This window comes from Thamnophis sirtalis, unplaced genomic scaffold (assembly GCF_051295495.1).
Source record: "Thamnophis sirtalis isolate CommonGarterSnake01/CBP01778 unplaced genomic scaffold, rThaSir2_p1.2 scaffold_10, whole genome shotgun sequence".
NCBI lineage: Eukaryota > Metazoa > Chordata > Lepidosauria > Squamata > Natricidae > Thamnophis > Thamnophis sirtalis.
Window position 1 is genome coordinate 13,922,822 of NW_028261390.1, and position 22,697 is coordinate 13,945,518.

The 22,697-nt window shown below is 39.9% G+C and overlaps 1 protein-coding gene across 1 annotated transcript in view; it reads left to right on the top strand.

Moving 5' to 3' along the window:
• The window catches only part of CCSER1 (coiled-coil serine rich protein 1), a 478,316-nt gene that overhangs the window by 408,182 nt on the left and 47,437 nt on the right, over positions 1 to 22,697 (top strand). Inside the window, exon 8 of the mRNA XM_087724105.1 lies at positions 6,772 to 6,855. Coding sequence (XP_087580231.1) covers positions 6,772 to 6,855 — 84 coding nt within the window. The remainder of the gene's footprint in view (positions 1 to 6,771; positions 6,856 to 22,697) is intronic.

Below are 22,697 nucleotides of genomic sequence, written 5' to 3' on the forward strand. Positions count from 1 at the left end.
TGAGCTATTAGCTGTTTGTTAATTTTATTTTCTATGTTCATAATAAAGGCCAAAATAGCCATGGGCAATAAAACACTATGGTGGTCATGGTCTAAAGATTTGCTTCAGACAATCTTGAATATTTGGGCTTAGCCAGTGGGATTTCTGGTTTGTTTTTTAAATGAGTAAATTCTTCTGGAAAACTAAAGAGAAATGAAATCTACCTGCAAGGATAGAATATTATCAAGAAATTTAAATGCATCCATATAGGTCGTGAAAGATTTAACTCTGGTGAGTTTTTTACCTTCATGTAATCAATGGCGACATTTAGAATACATAAAATCTCTCTCTGAAAATAGGTAGCCATAATAAACATTCCTCTAAACTTGCTACGACTTTATTTTGGGCTCTTGTTGCTTTTCCGCCTAGATTTCTACATTTACCCCTTTTTCTTGGCATTTTCTTTGGTTTGGATGTATCAGTCTTATAAAGAATAACTCTACTGCGTGTTTGCCAAAAGGGAGAAAAAAAGTCATTTTAGCAATCTTTTCTCCCCCATTTTAACCAGTAGCTTCTAATCTTTTGCCTTTTTAAACACTGGAAACTTTTTCAGCATAGCCCTTCATTTTTGTGATATTTTTCAGATAGAGAAATAAATAATTTAATTGATTTCTTCAAGAAGTCCTTGTATTATTTTTTGAATGACCAACAATGGGAAATGTACACATGCACACTTTTTGAGGGATGGGTAAAGCTTCTAGTTACTAATTAAATTTTCCATTGAAGGGAGTCATTGAAGAGCTACATTAGGGATTATTATCTGAATAAATGTGACCTTTTAAATTTTCAGCCGCTATTACTGTCAGCATATGCTGTAAAGAACAACTCCTGTATCATATCAACACCTTTCTTGTAATTAAGGAAGATCTTTCCTCAGAATTGTGACTACTCATTTTGTCCCAGAATCATTAGATCTGAAAAATAATTTAATATAAAATATTTAATGTACTTAATAATGTTGGAATGTCCATCACTTTAATATTCTTCTTGCTCTTAATGACTTTAGACAGGTTGTCTAATGGATGGTCCATATTTTGTCTGATTACTACTCTGATGTTTTCCAAATGTGTTTGTCGTTGAGCTTGGCATATGAAGCAATTTTGTTCTGTAATAAAACTAATTAAAGTAGGCAGCCATCCACACAACACTTCTTAATGAATTATAATGAGCTCATTAATTGAATCACTCTTGCTCAGGAAATCCACTACTTGGACCTTTAAAAAAGTATAGAAATATAGAAAATCTGGATGAAATAAGTCAAATATATACTTTTCTTTGAATTTTAAAAAAGTGCAATTGAAGAAAGCTATTAAGTTAAATCCTTTATTTGAAAGTAAAATGTGGAGGGAACTTGTGTGCTTTAGGTTGTTTTAAATAACTGAGCAAGAGAAATAATAGATTTTTGTCTTGGTTGATAGTAGTAAATCATTTTAGAGCATCGGATAAACATTAATAGTGTGCATAGAGAAATTGAGAATACAGAATAAGATGTATGAAAGAGATGAAGTTATATCTTTGCTTGCCCGGCTAGTTGTTTAAACATGCCTTTAGGAAATTAATAATAAGTATTCTGCTATTCACTGTGAAAATAAATAACCTTGCCCTATACAGAACAGTTTCTAAACTTGGTGTTTATTGTATAATAATACAAAAGCAGTATCTGGATCTCAGCCTTTGTAAATTCAGGATTTGGGATAACAATTGAGCAGCGATTCCAGGTTTCAGTGCTACTTGAAGTGAAGGAAATATAGGATCTCCAGTCTGTTTGCAGTTGATGTCTGAAATACTTGTTGATTTTTCCTTTGGTGGTAGTCTTACCTTGTATCAGGTGGTCTTTCCCTGTAGCTGAAGAAAGAAAAAAAAAAGAAATTCTGAAGTACAATCTTCATAGGAACAGAGCCATGCGATTTTAACTTCTCTTGAGATATTCTTCCAGATGTGTCTAAGGTTTGGGTTAAGACAGGTGTGTCAAACCCGTGGCCTATAGGCTGAATGCATCACGTGCTGGCCACGCCCAGTTTAGCAAAGACGGAAAAGTCATGATATATCACGTGATGACCAGGGGTGAGTTGCTGCTGGCATTGCTGCCGGTTCGATGTGCATGCCATTTTGCGCACGCCTGGTTCTGGTGACCCAGGCCAGGAAACCAAACTGGTAGGAACCCACCTCTGGTCTTGATGTGTGACACACAAGTTTGATACCTCTGCATTAAGACTTCCTGAAGCCATGCTAGGCTTCATCTGATTGCTACATCCAAATTATCATAGCATCATTGCAAGGCCAAATCAGAGGATTTGTTTACTTATTAACTAAATATAAATGGCCTCCCACTTTACTCACAGGAGAATCTGGGCAGCTTTCTCTTAGATACAGACAAGACACAAAACTGTCCCCTTTCTTCAGCAGTACAAAAGACATTAAAGCAGCCATAGCAAGGAGTGGCAATAAGGAGCCAAGGTGGCGCAGTGGTTAAATGCAGCACTGCAGGCTACTGCTAGATCAGCAGGTCAGCGGTTCAAATCTCACCGGCTCAGGGTTGACTCAGCCTTCCATCCTTCCGAGGTGGGTAAAATGAGGACCCAGATTGTTGGGGGCAATATGCTGACTCTCTGTAAACCGCTTAGAGAGGCCTGAAAGGCCTATGAAGCAGTATATAAGTCTACTGCTATTGCTATTGCTATAAGGACAACTTATTGACAATGACATTCTTCAATTCCTGAATCTCTCAATTTCACAAATGACAAAAACTTTGAAGGATTCCATATTTGCTGAATGATATGGGTTGGGGGTGAAGGAAGTTGGTACCGCACTTTGCTAAAACCCTTTTGACCCATATGAGGTTTCTTTTTAATGTTTAAAAAAACAGCTGGCTTCTTTGGTGGATGTTTGATTTTTTTTTTCTTTTTTATGGTGCTGTGTCAGATGTGAAATCATAGACGGTTGCAGTGCTGAGGGCCTTTTCACTCATCCCATCTCCTGTGGCTAATTTTTAGGAGACGAGTTTCTCTGACAAATTTCTGTAGTGGAATTCATATTTCACAGTATTTTTCCCCCCTTGCCTCAACCGGAATCTATGTTTTTACGTCTTTCTTTTCTCCTTTGCTTTAAAAGCTTTCATAACAAATTGCGATGCATTTGACAGTAATGGCTAAGAGACAGCAGGCTCTGAAATTACAACCTGTTCTTCACCTCAGATGTTCTGGTATTTGCTATATTTTTTTTTTAGTTCTTTCAAAGGTAAGACATACATTTCCCTGCACATCCCAGATGCTTTTTGATAGAGATGTTGCTATATTGAAGTCAGTGTCTCCACTCCACATATGTACACAAGTGTTCCTATACATTTCACTATATTCTTTCTTGCTTGTTTACTGGTGATAGGCTGTTGGGTGATATTTCTTCAACAAACTAAATGCTTTGGTACTTTATATATTTTTAAAAGATATAGCAATAGTTAGACTTATATACCGCTTCATAGGGCTTTCATCCCTCTCTAAGCGGTTTACAGAGTCAGCATATTGCCCCCAACAACAATCCGGGTCCTCATTTTACCCACCTCGGAAGGATGGAAGGCTGAGTCAACCCTGAGCCGGTGAGATTTGAACAGCCGAACTGCAGAACTGCAGTCAGCTGAAATAGCCTGCAGTGCTGCATTTAACCACTGCGCCACCTTGGCTCTTTCATTGACAGTTTGCAAATCCCGTACAGTACAGTTTATAGTCAAATAAATATTAGTGTGCAATGTGTGTTGTGTTGTGAACCTCTGAGAAAAGTAGTTCAAGTTATTTAGCATTCTGGTCTCTATTGTCATGTCTTATTCCGTTAAACAGAAGCCGATGTCCTGTTTGCATGTGATTTGGTATAGACCTTTGGATCCCCATGGCTATTTGTGTGAGCTACCCTTTCTGTGAACTTCTCTGAACGCAGAGGACAACATTTATTGACAATGGGCTCTTAGGCCAGAGATCACAACTGAGTAACAACAATGGGGGGGGGGGGACATCCTACATTCCTATTCTTCTCCTGCTTTCATAACTAATTTCTATCAACAAGAGAGAGAGTAATGGCTTTAAATAAGTGATTTGGCTTGGCTTGGCTTAGTTTAACGGGAAGTGGCAGCTGAATACATGGTATATCCCTTTCCTTCAGGGGTAATTCAGGAATGAAAGGTCTGTATCACATAGTACTGCTTGCTGGCCTTTGATTTCTGGCATTCTCTGTTTTCGGCCTTATAGTAAATATTAATGGTATTTGAATATAGATCAGTGGTGAAATTCAAAAAAATTACTATCAGTTCTGTGGGCATGGCAGGGGAAGGATACTGCAAAATCTCCATTCCCAACCCACTCCAGGGTAAGGATACTGCAAAATCTCCCTTTCCTTCCCACTCCAGGGGAAGGATAATGCAAAATCTCCATTCCCTCCCCACTCCAGGGGAAGGATACTGCAAAATCTTCATTCTCTCCACACTATGGGGTCAGCCAGAGATGGTATTTGCCGGTTTTCCAAACTACTCAAAATTTCCACTCATTGTTCTGCAGAACCTGTCAGAACCTGCTGAATTTCACCACTGATATAGATAGTCCTCGTTTAATTATCACAATGACTGTGATAATGTGTGATTGTGACAGATTTATGGATCTCATTGTCATGGTTATTAAGCAAATTGCCCACTTATTAAGCAGGATATCATGTGAAAGTGTCTTGTGATTTTACTGCTGTCTTCTTCATTGACTCTGCTTATGGGAAACTGACTCTGAAGCAGACAAATGATGATCACTTGTACCCTGCAAAGTGCCTGAATCTTGATTACATGACCATGGGGATGTTGCAAGAAACATAACTGTGGGAACAAATCTTAAAAGTTTTCAGATTGACGTAACTTCACTTTGTTGTTGAAAAGGACAGTTGTTAAGTGAGGACTACCTGTATTCAAAAGGTACAGCTAGATTACAAAACAACATAGATTTGTGCAAGTTTAGCTGTAGTGGCTCCCCATACAACTTATTAATGATGTGGAATGCTCTCAGATAGAGGCTTTCCTTATTCCTTTTCAAAAAAATACAATTAAGTAGAATTGTGTTCTGTTCTGTCCCCCTTCACGGCTCTTAACAAACGCAGGCAGACAAAACTTAAAAGGAAGTCTTTCTTTATCAGTTCTCAGTTCAAACTGGCTTCGAGCCCAGAAATAACATAAATACAAGTCTCCGACAAGAATGCAAAACAAAACTCTTACATCAATGCATTTTTTCCAAAGTCTCCACGAATCAGGGTTTACATGAAACACCACAGCACTTATCCAAGTGTAACAAGCAATGTTGTACAAACCCAGGCACGCAAGAAGGAACGTATGTTGACTCCTGCAACTAGGGCGTGGCAGCATCCGTCCTTTTATCTCCAAACCTGCCTCCCACAAGCCCCAGCTGCATACTGCATCTTGTATCCCGAAAAGACTCTCAGCAGAACTGCTGAGTCAAAACAGTATTGTATAAAATAACAATAGCAATCTCCTTTTTCTGAGAATGGGTTTTTGGAGGGAGAAGAATTGCGAGTATTCAGTAAGAAATGACCAGGTGGAGCCTGAAGATGGTATCATATGCAACCTCAGTTTGGAACCCTTACACAACCCCAAGACAGTCCCCTCATGCATGAATCCCATTGATTGTAATCTAACGTCAACTTGCCTTGACCATCAGTTGATCAGTTTCCTGCGTATATGTAGCTTGTAATAAACTTTTAGTGTTTTGAAGTCAACTCCTGTTCCTGGTTACTTACACCTGGCCAATTCCTTATTTGTCATAAATGCCAGGGCTTACAGTACTTGTTTAATAACTTCAGAATGCTGACATGTATATGAGTTAGCTTGCAAATCTGATGGCTTCAATTTTAAGATCAACAAATTAGCTTGTTCAAAAGAGGGACCTCAGTAGTTTTTATTTTTATGAAGGTCAAGAACAGGGAAGATATTATGAAAACTTGAGAAGGAGAGGGGGACAGGGGAAGGGGGGAAGGAAGGGAGGAAGAAAGAGAGAAAAAACGAATGAGAATAATTCTTGAAATGCAACAATACTTGAAATATGACTTCTTACATTCTTTAGTACATATTATCTACCTGTAAGTTCTTAAATTTCTTGCGGTGCATTCCTGCCTTGAAATAAAGCCTGGCATTGGGAAATTGGGGAAAAGATGATACCAGTGATATAGAGGAATGAAGAAACCTGGAAGAGGCCAAAGCTGCCTGCACAGAATCTTACATCAAAGAAAGCACTTTGCTTTGCAAAATATGATGGCAAGTTCCACTTGCAACATTTTATTGCAGACTTTACTATATTCCCTGTTAAATAAACTAATAAAACTGCTTACACCAATAACTTTCTGGAAAGAGGAGATGGCTAGAGAACCAAGCAAGGTTGGCTATGTAATTGGACACCCCCCTCATCCACAAATCACAGCAGAGGCTTAAAAGAATTACGCACTAACCAAATGGACTTAACACACATGGCTCCATTCACAGCTTGGTTTATACAATATGCTTGTATTTCGGCGGCACTAGGTTACAATATTTGTATTACTAACAGAATATGCTATTAGAAATATCACACATTAAAAGGGGACCCCAAGATTCATTACTTGGATGTAATTATTTGGCACAGTGTGACATTGTCTTTTCTTGTGAAGAGCAGGGGGGAAAGTGCTAAGCCCTTTGTAACATCTCTTTTGATGTTATTATAGGATATAATGAAAGACGAATGCTTGACTCTGAAACTGCAAGTAAAAGAGAAAGATGAACTCATCTCCCAACTTCGTGAAGAGCTGGTAAGTTACAAACAATGTTGGTTTCTTATTTGGAATTTACTAGACCTGCTAAGGTTATTGGCTGGGTCCAATACACGAACTAACAAGCAAACAGAGGTTGAATATGCGCTTACATCAGAGCCATATCAGGCAGATTTTGAAACTGGGAACTTGTCAACTTCTGAAAGGGCAATTTTGCAGGTAAGTCAAAAGGAGGTTGTTTGCTTTATAAACCTGTTCTGACCCCCCTCGTCCTACACCAAAGCACACTGAGACAGAGATACTTCAAGGATTTATTAACATACAGACAGGGCCTTGGCAGCAATCCAGCACAGTCCAAATGTTGCCAGCAATCCAGCACAGTCCAGGCCTTGGCAGCAATCCAGCACAGACTAACCTTGGCAGCAATCTAGCCTGCCAAGCTAGCCACGAGAGTTCTCCAACTTTAATGAATATGTTGACTCCTGCAAAGGGGCGTGTGCACCCTCATTCCTTTTATAGTCTTGAGAGGAGCCTAATTACCACCAGCTGAGTGGAATTATCTCCTGTAACTACGTAACTGTTCCTTACGCCTATTAGCTCTTGGGTGCCGGGCATCCAGGAACAACTCCCTTGGCTGCTCCCCACTGCTCCAATGCATGACGTCGGGTTCACACTCCCTTGTCTCCTCCCCACTGGTCCAAGGCTCAGGTGCCTCCTGGTGGCCAACCAGCCTCTCTGCGCCCTGCTTGGAGTCGGCACCCTGTCCAGGGTCCTCCACCTCCTCCAGAGCCGACTCATAGGACCCCTCGCTGTTGGAGTCAGGTGGCAGCTCCAACGGCTCCTGCTGGGCCACAACAGAAGCCTACAATGACAGTTCCCTTTAATCCCGGATGTAAGACAAGCCACAATTTTTTGTGCATTTTACATTGCAAATATTCTGATGGTTACATACCATAGGCTGATTTGCTGGTGATTCTATTGATATAATCATTCAGTAAAGTATTCTCTCCCACTCTCACTGCAGGAAATACATGAGTATACAGAGTGTGTGTAATTATGTAATGTATTACATATATAATGGGATGTGGTGCCTCAGTGGCTAAGATGATGAGCTTGTCGATCAGAAGGTTGGCAGTTCAGCGGTTCGAATTCCTAGCACTGTGTAACAGAGTGAGCTCCCGTTATTTGTCCCAGCTTCTGCCAACCTAGCAGTTTGAAAGGATGTAAAAATGCAAATAGAAAAATAGGGACCACTTTGGTGGGAAGGTAACAGCGTTCTGTGTGTCTTCGGCATTTAGTCATGGCGGCCACATCACCCCAGAGACCTCTTTGAACAGCGCTGACTCTTTGGCTTTGAAATGGACATGAGCACTGCCCCCTAGAGTCAGGAATGACTAGCACATATGTGTGAGGGGAACCTTTACCTTTGCCTTTACAGAGTGTAAATTTCAGTAGCTTTTCAGGTTTTCATACAACAGTGTACACTTTACACTTGCTGCTAGTAAAACTGGTTAAATGACAATCTATAAACATAATGAAATCTGGAACTGAAACAAGAACAGGAAAAACAGGAAAAATAAAACTTTCCTATCAACTAATGTTCTGACCAACTGCTAGGTATATTCCTCTAAATAAGAGAATTTATTGATACTCCTGTGTAAATTTATGCTAAATATCCACGTGGTTTTCAGTATGTGAGAGCATACACTGATTGCTCCTTTTAATTTGGAGAGGAATCCTGGTAAATAAAATACAAAAATGAATGAATGAAAGTCTGTCTTGTGCATGCATGCATGTATGTACATTTGTATGTATATGTGTGTGTATACATGCATATATGCATACACACATACACAGATATTAAGTGCAGAAAAAAAGAATGGCTCTTGGGAAAAAACTTTCAAGAAAACTTAGTAGAAAACATCCTATTTTCCATTGACTGATCTACCCTATCAGTGAAAATCAGAACAGTAGCTGCAGTTTTCTGCTCAACAGTATCTGTCAAATGTGAGCCATGAATTATTAAGTAAGGCAACTACATCAGTGGAAGTGAGACTGGCAATCCACTTCATTTATCCAAACTGGACAGTTAATTTTCTTCTGGTTCTCTATGGAACAAATACACAATTATATCTTAATTTAAAATATTATTGATTTAGTTGTAAGAGTGTTATGCCAACCTATTTTTAAACTATTTATCTATTGTAACCTGTCACAGATTTTTGTCTTACTAAAAAGACACGTTTCTATTGTGTATCTAAGACTTACAGAGATATACTGTATTTTTCACCATATAAGGTACACCTTCCCCCCCCCCTCTAAAAGAGCATGGAAATATTGGTGCTTGTTATACACCAAATACAGCCATTTTTGGCTTCCTGAAGACCCGCCCCCGCATCTCATTTTATGAAAATTGGGCAAAAAATGGGCCATTTTTCACAAAAACAGGGACATTTTTGCCTTCTCCCAGCCCTGGTGAAGCCTGCAGAGTGCTCCTGGGAGTCAGGGAGGAACAACACTCTTTTCCTTACTTACCTTTTCGAAATCTTGGTGCGTCTTATAATCTGAAAAATACAGTAAGTCAAACTGTGTTTGGTGGTGTGCTTCCAAAACTCTAAATATGTATCTGATACACTAATGACGTAGATGAAACAGTCACATTAGGATAAATTGTTGTCAAAAGTGAAGATAGTTTGGAAGAAGAATCAGCCAGAACCTATTTTGAACATATGAATTTGTGAGTTGAGCTGATGTCCATGTCCAGAGTTTTCCTGAATCTTCTAAATCAGTTTGAAGGCATCTGATTCTTGGTGTTGAGTCAATTTGACAGTTTGACAAGATTGATGTCATCCCTGTATGGTGCTCCAGTCAAGAAGCACAAATCATGTGAACTGATACTACTTTTATTGTAAGCTTACAGTAACACAATTTTGCAAGTGTGAAAACCTCCTTTTTGTTCCAGTAAACTAGGGAGTGTCTCTTCTGACACACTTCCTACCCCTTTTCCATGTTTGTGCTATGATACTTATTTTATGATGGTTGTCTAGTGTGTGTGGCTCTTCCTTCTGTCTCACAGGTACCACATTTTAAATAATATTCAGAAATTTTGAACATTCAAAAGTTTTCACAAACACTTTTGTATGTGATGGTTTGAGATATATGTACCTATTTGCTTATTTATTTCTATCTGCCTGAAGATGATAAGAGCTTTGTGCCATGGTTAATTTCTCCAGAAGCACATAAAATACCTTAGACTGGACAAATTGCATTCTCATCAAATCTAAAATAATATGTGTGGATTTCAGAGCCAATTGTGATTATAACCAGTTCTTAAATACTGGCCATCCCAGCATCCACACAGTCACATGATTATGATCTGGCACCTGAAAACCACCTGGCACTTACAATGGTTGCCACATCCCATGGTTATGTGATCTTGCAACCTTCTCTGGCAGATTCTTGACGAATGTATCTTTTCTTTTATGTACACTGAGAGCATATGTACCAAAGACAAATTGTTTGGATGTCTAACCACACTTGGCCAATAAAGAATTCTATTCTATTCTATTCTATTCTGCCTGACCAATTTAATCCTGCATGGTTGTGTGCTCAGGGCTCCTTCAATTAAACAATGTCATTTTTCCAGATCCTGGAAAGCATGGTTTCTCTCTACCACTGCTTAGCCTCTGGAACTACGTTCCCTTTGTTATCTTAATGGTCTCCACTCTCCTATTGTTTATATGTGACATGAAGATCTGGCTCTTCAGATCACCTGGCCTTTGGTGAGGCAGTGAGATCTTTGGCTTCATCATGCTTGACATTGTTCATTGTTATTTTTTAAAATGTTTTTTATTGATATTATTTTAATTTCTTGGTCTGATTGTTGTGACCATCCAGAATCCTTCATGACCTTTTCATGAAGAGGCTTCTGAGAACTGAGGATAAGTAACCATCTTTAGTTTAAAATGGATGCTTCTAATTTGTGATCAAACAAATTCATTAATTGAGCATCTGATTTCATTCTACCCGACAAACATACTCAGTTTTTTTTTATTAATAAAAAAAATACACAGTGTTTGCCAAGAAAATGTTGTTTATAAGAATGGAAACAGACTGTCCTCAAAATTGAAATGAATACTGCTTTTCTATATTCGTTTTTGAAGACTTCAAGAATGATGTATTATGTAAATACCAAATAAGATTAAGTGACACAATGGAATAGAGATTAAGCTTTTACAGACTGGTGAATTTTTGTACAATATCATTGTAAACTTCTCATACTGTGCCTATCTTGTCCAAAGCATATCTCTAAAAATTTTGTTACTCCAAAAGTATGTTTGTAAGCTATTGCTTCTTGACGCCAGCATTACTCCATTGGATAGAAAATACATAATTCTTCAAAAATAGGGATTTTGGTGTTATAGTAAACAAAGGATTTTTGTGGGTTTTTTTATTTATAAGAGTTCTTCAGTTATTATATTCTTAAACAGCAGATAAAAAAATCACAGTTGGGTTGGACGTCATGAAGAAGATTACACTCACTGAAAATTCCAAGGATGCAATTTTTGCTTAGGCATCAGAAAAAACTTCTTAATGTTCAACAATGTTCAACAACAGAACTGGCTGTCTTGGAAAGCAATTGCTCTTCTCTGGATGTGTTTAAATAGAGGTTGGATTTATCTGGGACCCTGTAGTAATGGATTCTTGCACTGGGTTTAAATGATGTCTATGGTACCTTCCAGGAATTTTAATCTATGATCATATTCATGATTCATCCCTATTGTATATTTTATGGAAGCACAATGTTCTTATTTAGAGCTGTGGTGGCTCAGTGGTTAGAATGCAGTACTGCAGGCTACTTCCACTGACTGCCAGCTGCTTGCAATTTGGCAGTTAAAATCTCCCCAGGCTCAGGATTGACTCAGCCTTCTGAGGTGGGTAAAATGAGGACCCAGATTGTTGGGGACAATAGGCTGACTCTGTGAACTGCTTAGAGGGGGCTGTAAAGTATATAAGTCTAAGTGCTATTACTATTTAGCACTGTTTACCTGCTTTTAATGTAGTATAACCTTTGATGAGTAGAGAAAAAAAAGCTTTTCTGTCACATTAAAAGCTGATTCTTTTAAATGGAAATAGCAGGTAAGAATCTGCTGCTCAGCACTTGCAGTCCTCTTGAGAGTTTCCTTAAGAATGATGAAGGGCAATACTTAGATTCTGCGTCTTAGCATCCTCTCTGGAAAACTACATGCTCCAAGAAGTACAAGTAATCCCTTATTCTACCTGCTGTTCTGGCATGGAAGATTTCGCACAATATTGGGGGACTCACCCTCTTAGAGACTTACACGAAGCTTTCAGTTGCTGTTATGGTATGTGAAGTGCAAAATTAAAATCTATCAGACAAGTTTGGAATGGGATATAACACATTGGCTTTTAAAAGTTAGTGGAGTTTGATTCCTTATCTGGATAGGTTGAGAATTTCTGTTTAGAGAAAATGTGTATCTTTTACAACTGCTTTCTTTGAAAATGTAATTCAGGTAATTCTCAACTTACAACTATTTCCTTAGCAACCATTCAAAGTTATAGTGGCATTGCAAAAAAGTGACTTAAAACCAGTCCTTGCACTTACAACTCTCACAACATACTCACAGTCACATGATCCAAATTTTGGGCACCTGGTGACCAGCATGTATTTGCGATGATTGTAGCCTCCTGGGTCATGTGATCACCATTCCCAGCTGGTTTCCAATTAGCAGAGTCAATGGGGAAACTGGATTCACTTAACACCTATGTGATTTACTTAATAACTGCAGTGGTTTGGTTAAGAGCTGTGACAAAAAAAAGGTTGTAAAATTGGCCCTACTCACTTAACAACTGTCTTGCTTAGCAATGAAAATTCTGGTCACAATTGTCATTCATACATTGAGAATTATCTGTAATGATAAATTGATGGAACATGTGCAATAGAATGTGGAATCCTATGTTTAATCTAGAGAAATGCACGATGGTTGTGTCAGGGTTTCAAGTCACACCCCTAACAAAAGAAAACTCTGAGGCTAGAGTTTCCTCAAAGTTCCATTTTAGTAGAGATGTCATATTGGCACATTTGGGAAAACCCGAATCTGAAAGTTTCCAGGTTTTCCCCACCCAAGTAAAAGTTCAAGTCCATGCCCAGCACCCACATGTCCATCACATGATCCAATCAAGCACCACCCCAACTGGAGATGCCTCCCAGTCATGCCACTCCAGGTGCAGGGCAAGATGTCCTTGACTCTCAGAGAAAGGAATGTTATTTTGACTATATCTATCCCACCCCATATAATCCCTCCTCCCATTTTCCCACAGCATTGAATGTGGCAGGCCTGAAGGCCCAATGCAAAATATGGCTACCATGTTTGTTTCATTATTTTGTTTTATTTTAACATATTTTAATGATTTATTTTTTTCTGAAAACATATACAGTATAAGGGTTGTTTTTTTTCCTTGAGAGTAGAGACAAACTCAGGTTTATCCTTTCTTTACCCTCGTAATATGTTTGAAGGGATATTTTGGTTATACAGTTTTCATGGTGATCCTATGACTCGCTACCATTTCATTTGTAAAACATTATGCTTGTCTAAAATAATCATTTCCTTTTGTATTTAATCTTTGGGCCATATTCTCAGCCTTTATAACAACGTTCATTTATGCTATCTCTACCTCAACTTCCTTGGAGCATTATTCTAAATTAGTTTTTTTTTTTAAAGAAATTGGGGGACACATCAATTTTATAGTAAGGTAGATAAATTAGAGAAGTAAATTTAGTTCAACACATGTTTTATAAATGGTATTAAACGTCTTGCCTTTGACTCTCTAATAATATGATCGATTCTGATAAGTGTAATTCTTATATTCAGGGCAATTATATTGTGCAGCCATCTTTATGGTAATTCCTTGCTCGTCCTGATTTCTATTATTTCATCTTGGGTGTTTATGATAGATTATTACAGGTCCTTCAATGATTTACATAAGAAGAGACAGCTGTAAGTAATTTCAAATCTTCTTTTCTTCTTCATATTTAGGAAACATTTGAGTAGAAAAGAAAGAGATTAGGGTAGCTTAAACATTATTAAAGTGTCAAATTCCTTTCCCCACTTTTACCGGAGAGAATTAATTGCACATAGTCTAGAAAAAAAGAGCTTATCTCAGCAGCAATTATTCTACAAGTCAACTCTGCAAGATACTCCGGAGTGGGAAGATGACAGTATCCAATGAGAAACACAATGTGGATTAATTTCCGATTCCTTGTGCTTTCTGAAGCCTTGATGAAAAGCTGACAGCGAGATAGAATCTTTAATATTCTGTTGCACTTGTGGAGATGATTTCTGCATATTAGTTTAAAGTCTCTGTCACAAAGTGCTAGCATTTTTGCGCCACTTGGTGCCGGATGCAGATAAATAATTGCCATGCCTTCAGAGGCAGGAAGGAAATTGTGATCTGAGGCTGATTCCCTTCGACATATCTGCATAGGAATAATGTAGCAGGAACGCACCAGCAATAAGTGTCTGCCCTTAAGTGCCTCCGGAGATGTTACACGGTGACTAACATTGCTTGAATAACAATGCATTGCATATGCTTGTCTTCTGTTAAGATGTCAGAAGATAGAATGTTAGCTTTAAGAGACCTGGGTGATTTTACTGGTGATTCCTCTTGCAGATTTAGATAAATACGACTTGACTGCACTTTGCAAGGACTCTCACCTTTCTATCACACAGAGGAAGCATAAATTAGCTGTCTGAAGATGTATAAGGCAAGAGGCGTAGCGTGTCTCTTTATTCCAACCTTTCTGCGGTATTTCTTTTTTCTCCAAGCCTTTGGAATACTGAGAATAGTGAAACGGTTACTATATTATATTTTTGGTTATTTCCCTATGCATTTATTTCCGTGTTTCCTTGCTCACATAAATGGGTGAGAAATGAATGCAAATGAGTGAGGAACTCTGCATGGATGGATATTTTATACACAGAGTCTCACCCATTTGCAGATGTCCAAATTATATGCACGGATATTTTGTGGTGAGTGTGTGTGTTTGTGTGTGGGTGCGGGTGTGTGTCTTGGGGAGGGATAACTGTGTGTATGAATCAGTGAAATTTGGGGATATTAGATACAATAATATATTAGTGTTATATAGCTATACAATTGTAGTCCATTCTGTCTAGTCAAATATTAGGCCTACTATAGAAAAAAAAATTATGATAACTTCTGTTGATTTTCTGATAAGTATTATACTTATACTTAATACTCCTTGAAACAAGGGTGTCAAACTCAAGGCCTGGAGGCCAGATGTAGCCTACAGGAGGCTTCCTGGATACACCAAAGGGCCAGGCCTCAGGAGGGCTGCATGCAGGCCTCCTGAGCTCCATTTTCACTGGCACAGGGTTGCAGGAGGCTGTCACAGCTGAAAACAGAGCTCGGGAGCCTGTTTTTACTGGCAAAATGCTCGGGCCGCCACAGGCACTCCCCAACACAAGTGACATTGAGGTGGCCATGGCCATCCTACTCAGGCCCACCCTGGTCCCTCGAAGTCAAAGAAAACCCTGATGTAGCTCTCAATGAAATCGAGTTTGACACCCCTGCCTTAGAAATTGATGATGGTATTTCATCTGAAAGACTTCTATCCAGAAATCCCTTCCTCTAAATATGATATATACTGTTGCGTCCTCTTGACGCAGCCAGCAGCCAAGCCACGCCTTGCAAAAGGCTGATTGGTCCTGGCGCAGCTGCCGGCCGGCGGGAGAATTGTGCTCTCCCCATTGGCCGCCCGCCTGATAGCTATCAGTATAAATAGCTGTCTGGCGGCGCTGTCCAGTGCGCGTGTTCTGAACTTGCTGTTCGTGTTACTGCTGTTAATAAAAGTTCAGTTATTTACCTCAGCGCCTCCTCGTACTCAAAACTTGGTGACAAGGATGAGCGACATCGACCCAGTGCACGTCCCGGCCATTGCTGCCGCTTCTTCCTTCTCGCCTTTCCGTCCTGAGGCCGAGAGTTGGGATGCCTTTCTTGAATGATTTGAAATCTTCCTCCAGGCTCACGGCCTCACCCATCTTCCTGAAGGATGAAAGAGAGGAGTTTTCCTTCATTATTGCAGGGCAGAAATGCTTGCCACCACTCATGCCCTGTCAGCTCCTTCGCCGTCCCATTCAGTTCCATTCAATGTTCTTCTGTCCCACCTGAAGGTTCACTATGAACCGGCTCCCTCCCGCTATGCCAGGCACCAACACTTTCATCGCTGTATCCAGCGGGAGGGCCAGTCCATTGCCCAGTACGTGGTGGCTCTTCGCACCGCCGCCATCGACTGCGAGTTCCTGGACTTGGATAACGCGCTCTTGGAGCAATTTATCTACGGCCTCCTAGATTTGAATCTCCACCGCCGCATCCTTTCCCGCTCGGAGCTCTCCATGAAAATTGCCATTGACGAGGCTCGAGCATATGAAATGGCCGGCCAGTCCACGCCGGATCTTCGCCGTTTCCCTCCTTCAGTCACGGCTTCTCTTCCTCCTGCTTCCATTCACTGCCAGATGGGCCCGGATGAACCTTGGTCTGACTCTTGACCTCTCGGTGGATCAACTCTGGTCCCTCTTCTTCAAAGATGCCGTGGCCTGTCTCAGTTGTGGCGGCCGCCATCCACGTTCGTCCTGCCATTTCTGGGCTGCACTCTGCCACCAGTGAGGCAAGAAGGGGCACATCACCGCTGTGTGCTGCTCCCCTGCTTCAACGCTGTGGCCTGCCAGAGCTCCTGCCGGGTGCTGGCCTGTGTCCGTGCCATCGTCTTCCCGCCAAGAGTGCTATGCTGTATTGGAACCCGAGGGGCTCGCGTCCAAATGGCTGCTGGACTCCGCTTCCACTGGGGCAGGAGAATTGCGGTCTCCCCATTGGCCACCCGCCTGACAGCTATCAGTATAAATAGCTGTCTGGTGGTGCTGTCCAGCACGCATATTCTGAACTTGCTGTTCGTGTTACTGCTGTTAATAAAAGTTCAGTTATTTACCTCAGCGCCTCCTCGTACTTAAAATATACATTTTTGACTAGTGATCCATTTCAGAAATACCTTGAATATTTAAGCACCTACTTAAAGCATTTTGAATTAGTCTGTAGATATGACTATGTTTTTCACATTTAGCGGGAGTTTCTGTTTTTAAAAATACCAATGACAACTTGCATTTCCTGGAATTATTTTAGATTGTAACAGCATAGATTCGGTCTCCAGCATTGTTTGTAACTATAGAGAGTAGGATACAAAAATGCCCTAAATTAATGAATGAGTTTATCATGGAAGAGGAGACTAATGGACATTATATGCATTTCGCTGAATTGCAGATTAATGCAGGGGATGGACTGAATTGATTTTTGACAGAAACATATGGAAATGAAATGTACTGGATATAGAATTCTTCTCTCTTTATCTAAAATATATTGGAACAAATATAAATAATATCCTAATGTAGGTTGAATGATCTACCAACCATTACATTTCAGACTTATTCAGCCTATAGTCATTTCAGTTGTAGAATATATTAAGACCTTTTGCAGAATTCTTTAACATGTAGCTTAGAAAAGTCACATCTGAACCTCTCTTTGCCTGGAAGGTCATTCTCCATAAATTAGTGGCGATGGAAAAAGAAAGTTTGGTATTTCAAATAACATGTTCTTTTTTTATATAGCTATTGAATTTATTTGTCCTGTTTTATTAAGACCTGTTCAAAGTCAAACGCGTTGGAGAGTGCCTAAATTGAGCAAACTGAATCAAATTGAATGAATATGGAGTGTTGAAAACTGTTTGTATAAGAATGAGAATGCAGATTTTTAAAAATTAATCTGAGTTCTGATCTGAGTTCCAAATTTAAAGATAATCATTAGAAGAGAGCAAAGAGTTACTCAAACTTTGCTGCTTCCTGGAAGTAATTCAAGTTTTTATATCCTCAATCTGCTACTACTAGTCAATAGGCTTGATTAAAATACTAAACCTACCTCTTGCACTGATAATAACGTAAGGTTTCCAAATAAATATTGTATTATTGAACTGCTATACCAGCTTAAAAGGGACACGGTGGCTCAGTGGCTAAGGGTCTGAGCTTGTCAATCAGAAAGGTCAGCAGTTCGGCAGTTCGAATCCCTAGTGCCGTGTAATGGAGTGAGCTTCCGTTACTTGTCCCAGTTTCTGCCAACCTAAAAGTTTGAAAGCATGTAAAAATGCACATAGTAAAATAGGGACCACCTTTGGTGGGAAGGTAACAGTGTTTGGTGTGCCTTCGCCATTTAGTTATGCCGGTCACATGACCATGGAAACGTCTTTGGACAGTGCTAGCTCTTCGACTTTGAAACGGAGATGAGCACTGTCCTCTAGAGTTGGGAGTGACTAGCAAAAATGTGTGAGGGTAACCTTTGCCTTTATACCATTAATTGGTTTTGGTTTAGAAACAGTATAGAATTGATATCTTGTTCCTTAACTATGCTCAACATTTTATAATTTCCACTATATATGAATTTATTATGACATCAAGGGATCATTATCTGATGATATAATGACATAATATCAGAATGTGTCTGTTCATTTTAATTGGCCATAACACTTACTTTATCAAGTGGGAAAAGCTTTAAGTCTGCTGCTATCTAATTTATATTAGTTATGTCTCCCATTTATCATCCATATACATTTGGTTGGGTTAGTCTAGGGCAAGGTAATTGAGATAACTGAGAGCTTTCCTTTGGGCACTCCTGTGTTTTAGGATCAAAATGGCAAAAAGCTATTCAGCTGAATCAGTGACATGTGATAAGGTTTATGTTTGGTGAGGCACTGAAACAGGGGTTTCAAATTTTTTTAGACTTGTGGACTTCAACTTCCAGAATTCCACAGCCAGGCATGCTCAGTTCCGATTTAAAGCAACAGTATTTTTTCTCCTTTGCAAAATAAGTTTTTCTCCTCCCCCCTCCTTCCTCCCTATCTCCCTCCCTCCCCCCTCTCTCAAACAGACACACATACAGAGAGAAGTTGGATCCCTCTCTCACTCACTCACTCTCAAACAAACACAAATACAGAAGTTGGATTGGATATATTTTCCAATGGCTTGAAAGCAGCTGCTCTGCCATACCCCCCCATTCCCCTGCTGCCTTCCGATCTGAGCCTTTGATTGCAGGTGGAGCCACATTGCCTTTTCAAACTTGTAATCAGTGAAGCTGGGCTTATATACTTTTATCTCTCTGTGTGTGTGTGTGTGTGTGTGTGTGTGTGTGTGTGTGTGTTTGAAAAGGCAACGTGGCTCTGCATGCAATCAAACTTTTTGAATTACTCTCCCCTCCCCACTCACAAATCTTTTTCAGCTGTTTCAGAGATAATTTCAACTCTGCTCTTGCCTGCCATCATGAAAAGAAAAAAATGTAAAAGGAAAAAGCTAGCTGCTCCCAGAGCCTCTAAAAAGCCTCTAAAAAATGCCCTCTGCAAGAGGCAGGAGAACCACATGCCTCATCTACATAAGGAATTTTTCGGCTTTTAACCCTTGCTCAAGTGATCATAAAGTCAGACTAAATGAGGCACCTCGTTCTCCTGCTGCCCCCTGTAGAGGACACATTTTAGAGGCTTTTTTACATAGTTAAGCACTAAGCAGAGTCATCCACTGTGACTCTGGCAACAACTAGCTCAGCCTTTTTCCTTTTACATTTTTTTTTCTTTTCATGATGACAGTGGTGAGGCTCTGTCTCCCCTGCCTCCCCTGACTGCGCATCCCTGAGCTGAATGTATTACTATAATTGGAGGACAGACCCAAATGCATATTTGGGGCCACATTCAATCCTGGTTCTTCAGACAGGAACCAATTCCATGGTGCTTTGAAAGAGCCTGAATCTATGCTATGTTGAATTAAGCTTATATTACAAAAAAAAAAATGTTTACCACAACTATTCTGACAACAAAACCTCAAAACAAACAGAACAGAAGAAAACAACTAAAGCCACTGCTTCAAGCCCAAACCAAACCTCAAAACGCTTCCAGAATATTCAAAGCCTGTTTTAGGCTTTCACATTGAAATTGCAATAAACCATGAAGTTTAATGTTTGAAAAGATAGGAAAATAATCATGTTGCATAACAATTCCTATATAGTTTTTATAGCTGGATAATTTTGTATTCAGATACTTTATGGAAATTATTGGATATCTTATGAGAGTCACTTTTGTGTGGTAGTTAGGGCATTAGGTTAGGTCTAGGACAGTGGTGGGATTCAAAAAGTTTTACTACTGGTTCTGTGGGCGTGGCTTTGTGGGCAGGCAGAGGAAGGATACTGCAAAATCCCCATTCCCTCCCCAGTCCCAAAATTTCCACTACATGTTCTCCAGAATCTGTCAGAACTGGCTGAATACCACCTCTGGTCTGGAAGATTGGGAGTTCTCTACATGGGGCAGCCCTTGAAGAGTATTCGGAGACTTCAGCTTGTCCAGAATGCAGCCGCGCGAGCGATCATGGGTGTACCTCGGTTCACCCACGTTACACCTATCCTCCGCGAGCTGCACTGGCTGCCTATTGGCTTCAAGGCGCTAGTCGTCACTTATAAAGCCCTTCATGGTATTGGACCTGGGTACTTGAGAGACCGCCTGCTGCCAATTACCTCCAACAGACCGATTAGATCCCACAGATTAGGCCTCCTCCGAATTCCATCCGCCGGCCAGTGTCGACTGGCGACTACCCGGAGGAGAGCCTTCTCTGTGGCTGCTCCGACCCTCTGGAACAAACTCCCCATGGAGATTCGAACCCTCTCCACCCTCCAGGCCTTCCGCACAGCCCTTAAAACCTGGCTGTTCCGACAGGCCTGGGGCTAAAGAGCTGTTGCCCCCGTCTCGAATGGTATGATTGTTGTGTTTTAAATTATGTATTGTTATGCTTTGTTTTTCTTTAAACTTTTTATCTGTATCCCCCTTCCCTGGTTCGAGTTGTGAGCCGCCCTGAGTCCCCTTGGGGGAAAAGGGCGGCATATAAATACAATAAACTGAACTGAACTGAACTGAGTTCTAGTCTCAAAGGCCCAAGCTCCGGACCGAAACAAAAACAGAAGCTTACTCGCTCTAGAACCAGAAAAATGATTTATTTAGGCTGGACTCTCGGCAGGCATTGAGTCCACATTGAGTCCTTTGATGCAAACTGTCTGGCTAAGTCAGCTCTGGGAGAATTCTCCTCCCAGCAGTCTTTGTAGGCTGCCTTAGGCTGAAGCCAGCTGGATGACCTTGGGACAGTCACTCTCTCTCAGCCATAGGCAGAAGCAAACAAACTTATGAATACGCTGCCAAGAAAATTTCAGGAAGTAGTCCAGGTAGAAGTGACCAGGCATCAACACTGGCTCGAAGGCACAATAAATAATTAAAAGTTTGGCTCGGTTATTTTAGCCAACTGCTAGATGTCCCATTCTATATTCTTCCTTTTGGGAGAAATGCATCTTGCCTCCTTTCTCCTGTGGTTTTTAACAGTGGGACAGTGTGGTTCATCAGCATTCTTCTGTCAAATTTAATAATGCGTGTTCTCTGCCCCTACCATTATTTGATTTTTATTTGTCTTAAAAGTGTTGTTAATGCTGGAACTTTTCAGTCAAAATAACTCTTCCCCCACAGTGCTTAATTAGCTTAGAATGATAATAATGAAGCTTCCACTGAATGGTTACCTAGAATGAGGACAAATGATACCCTAAAATGACAATTCCAAATACATAAACAACAACAATCACTGAGCTCCTGTCTCACTGCTTGGGAGAAGAGTCTTTAAAGTCTTCCAGAAGGCTTGAAGGATGGAGGCCTGCAATCTCGGGGGGGGGGGGGGTTGGTTATTCCACAGAGCAGGGGTTGCCACTGAGAAGACATACATTTAAAGCATTAAAAGAAAATCTAGGAAGATTCTCAGATATCCAGGTCATGGTTGTCCCAAAGGTGCTTTTTCAAAACACAACTAGACTTTGTTGTTGTTGTTGTTGTTGTTGTTGTTTGAGAAAGTTAAATGCAAAAAAAGCACCTTTGGGATATTAAAGGGAAGAGAATCTGGACTGTACCCACTATGCTTTACGTGGTGGAATGGGCAGCTACTTTCAGGAAGCAATGGTCCTGTAGATAATCTATTACTTCACTATGTAGGCCTTTAACCAGTCCCTTGATTGTAGCTGGAAAGTCATTGGAAGCTAGTGCAGCCATGGTGTAATATAATGTATTATATCTATTATGTAATATATAATAAAGCAACAGGCTGCATTCTCTGCTGCATTGTAGGTGATTGTTATTTTCAGATTGTCTTCAAATGTAGTCGATATACTCTGCTCCAAATAGAATAGAATAGAATAGAATAGAATAGAATAGAATAGAATAGAATAGAATAACAGAATAGAATAGAATATAATTCTTTCATTGGCCAAGTGTGATTAGACACACAAGTAATTTGTCTTTGATGCATATGTTCTTAGCGTACATAAGGAGAATAAAATACATTCATCAAGAATAATAAGATACAACACTTAGTGATAGTCAAGGTTACTAATAAGCTATCAAGTTGTACTAATAAACAAATAAAAATTGAAAGATACAAGCAACATGGTCATAGTCATAAGTGGGAAGAGATAGGTACTAGGAAGGAAGAGAAGAATAATAGTAATGTTAATAAATTATTTGACAGTGTTGTGGAAATTAGTTGTTTAGCAGAGTGATGGCTTTTGGAAAAAACTGTCCTTGTGTCTAGTTGTTCTGGTGTGCAGTGCCTTATAGCATCATTTTGAGGACGGAAGCATGGTTTTCTACATTGGAGCCATTCAGTTGGAGAAAGTCATCACTCTCATATCATTGATCGGCCATTCTTAGAAGAAGACAATTCTGGGTAGATTATTTT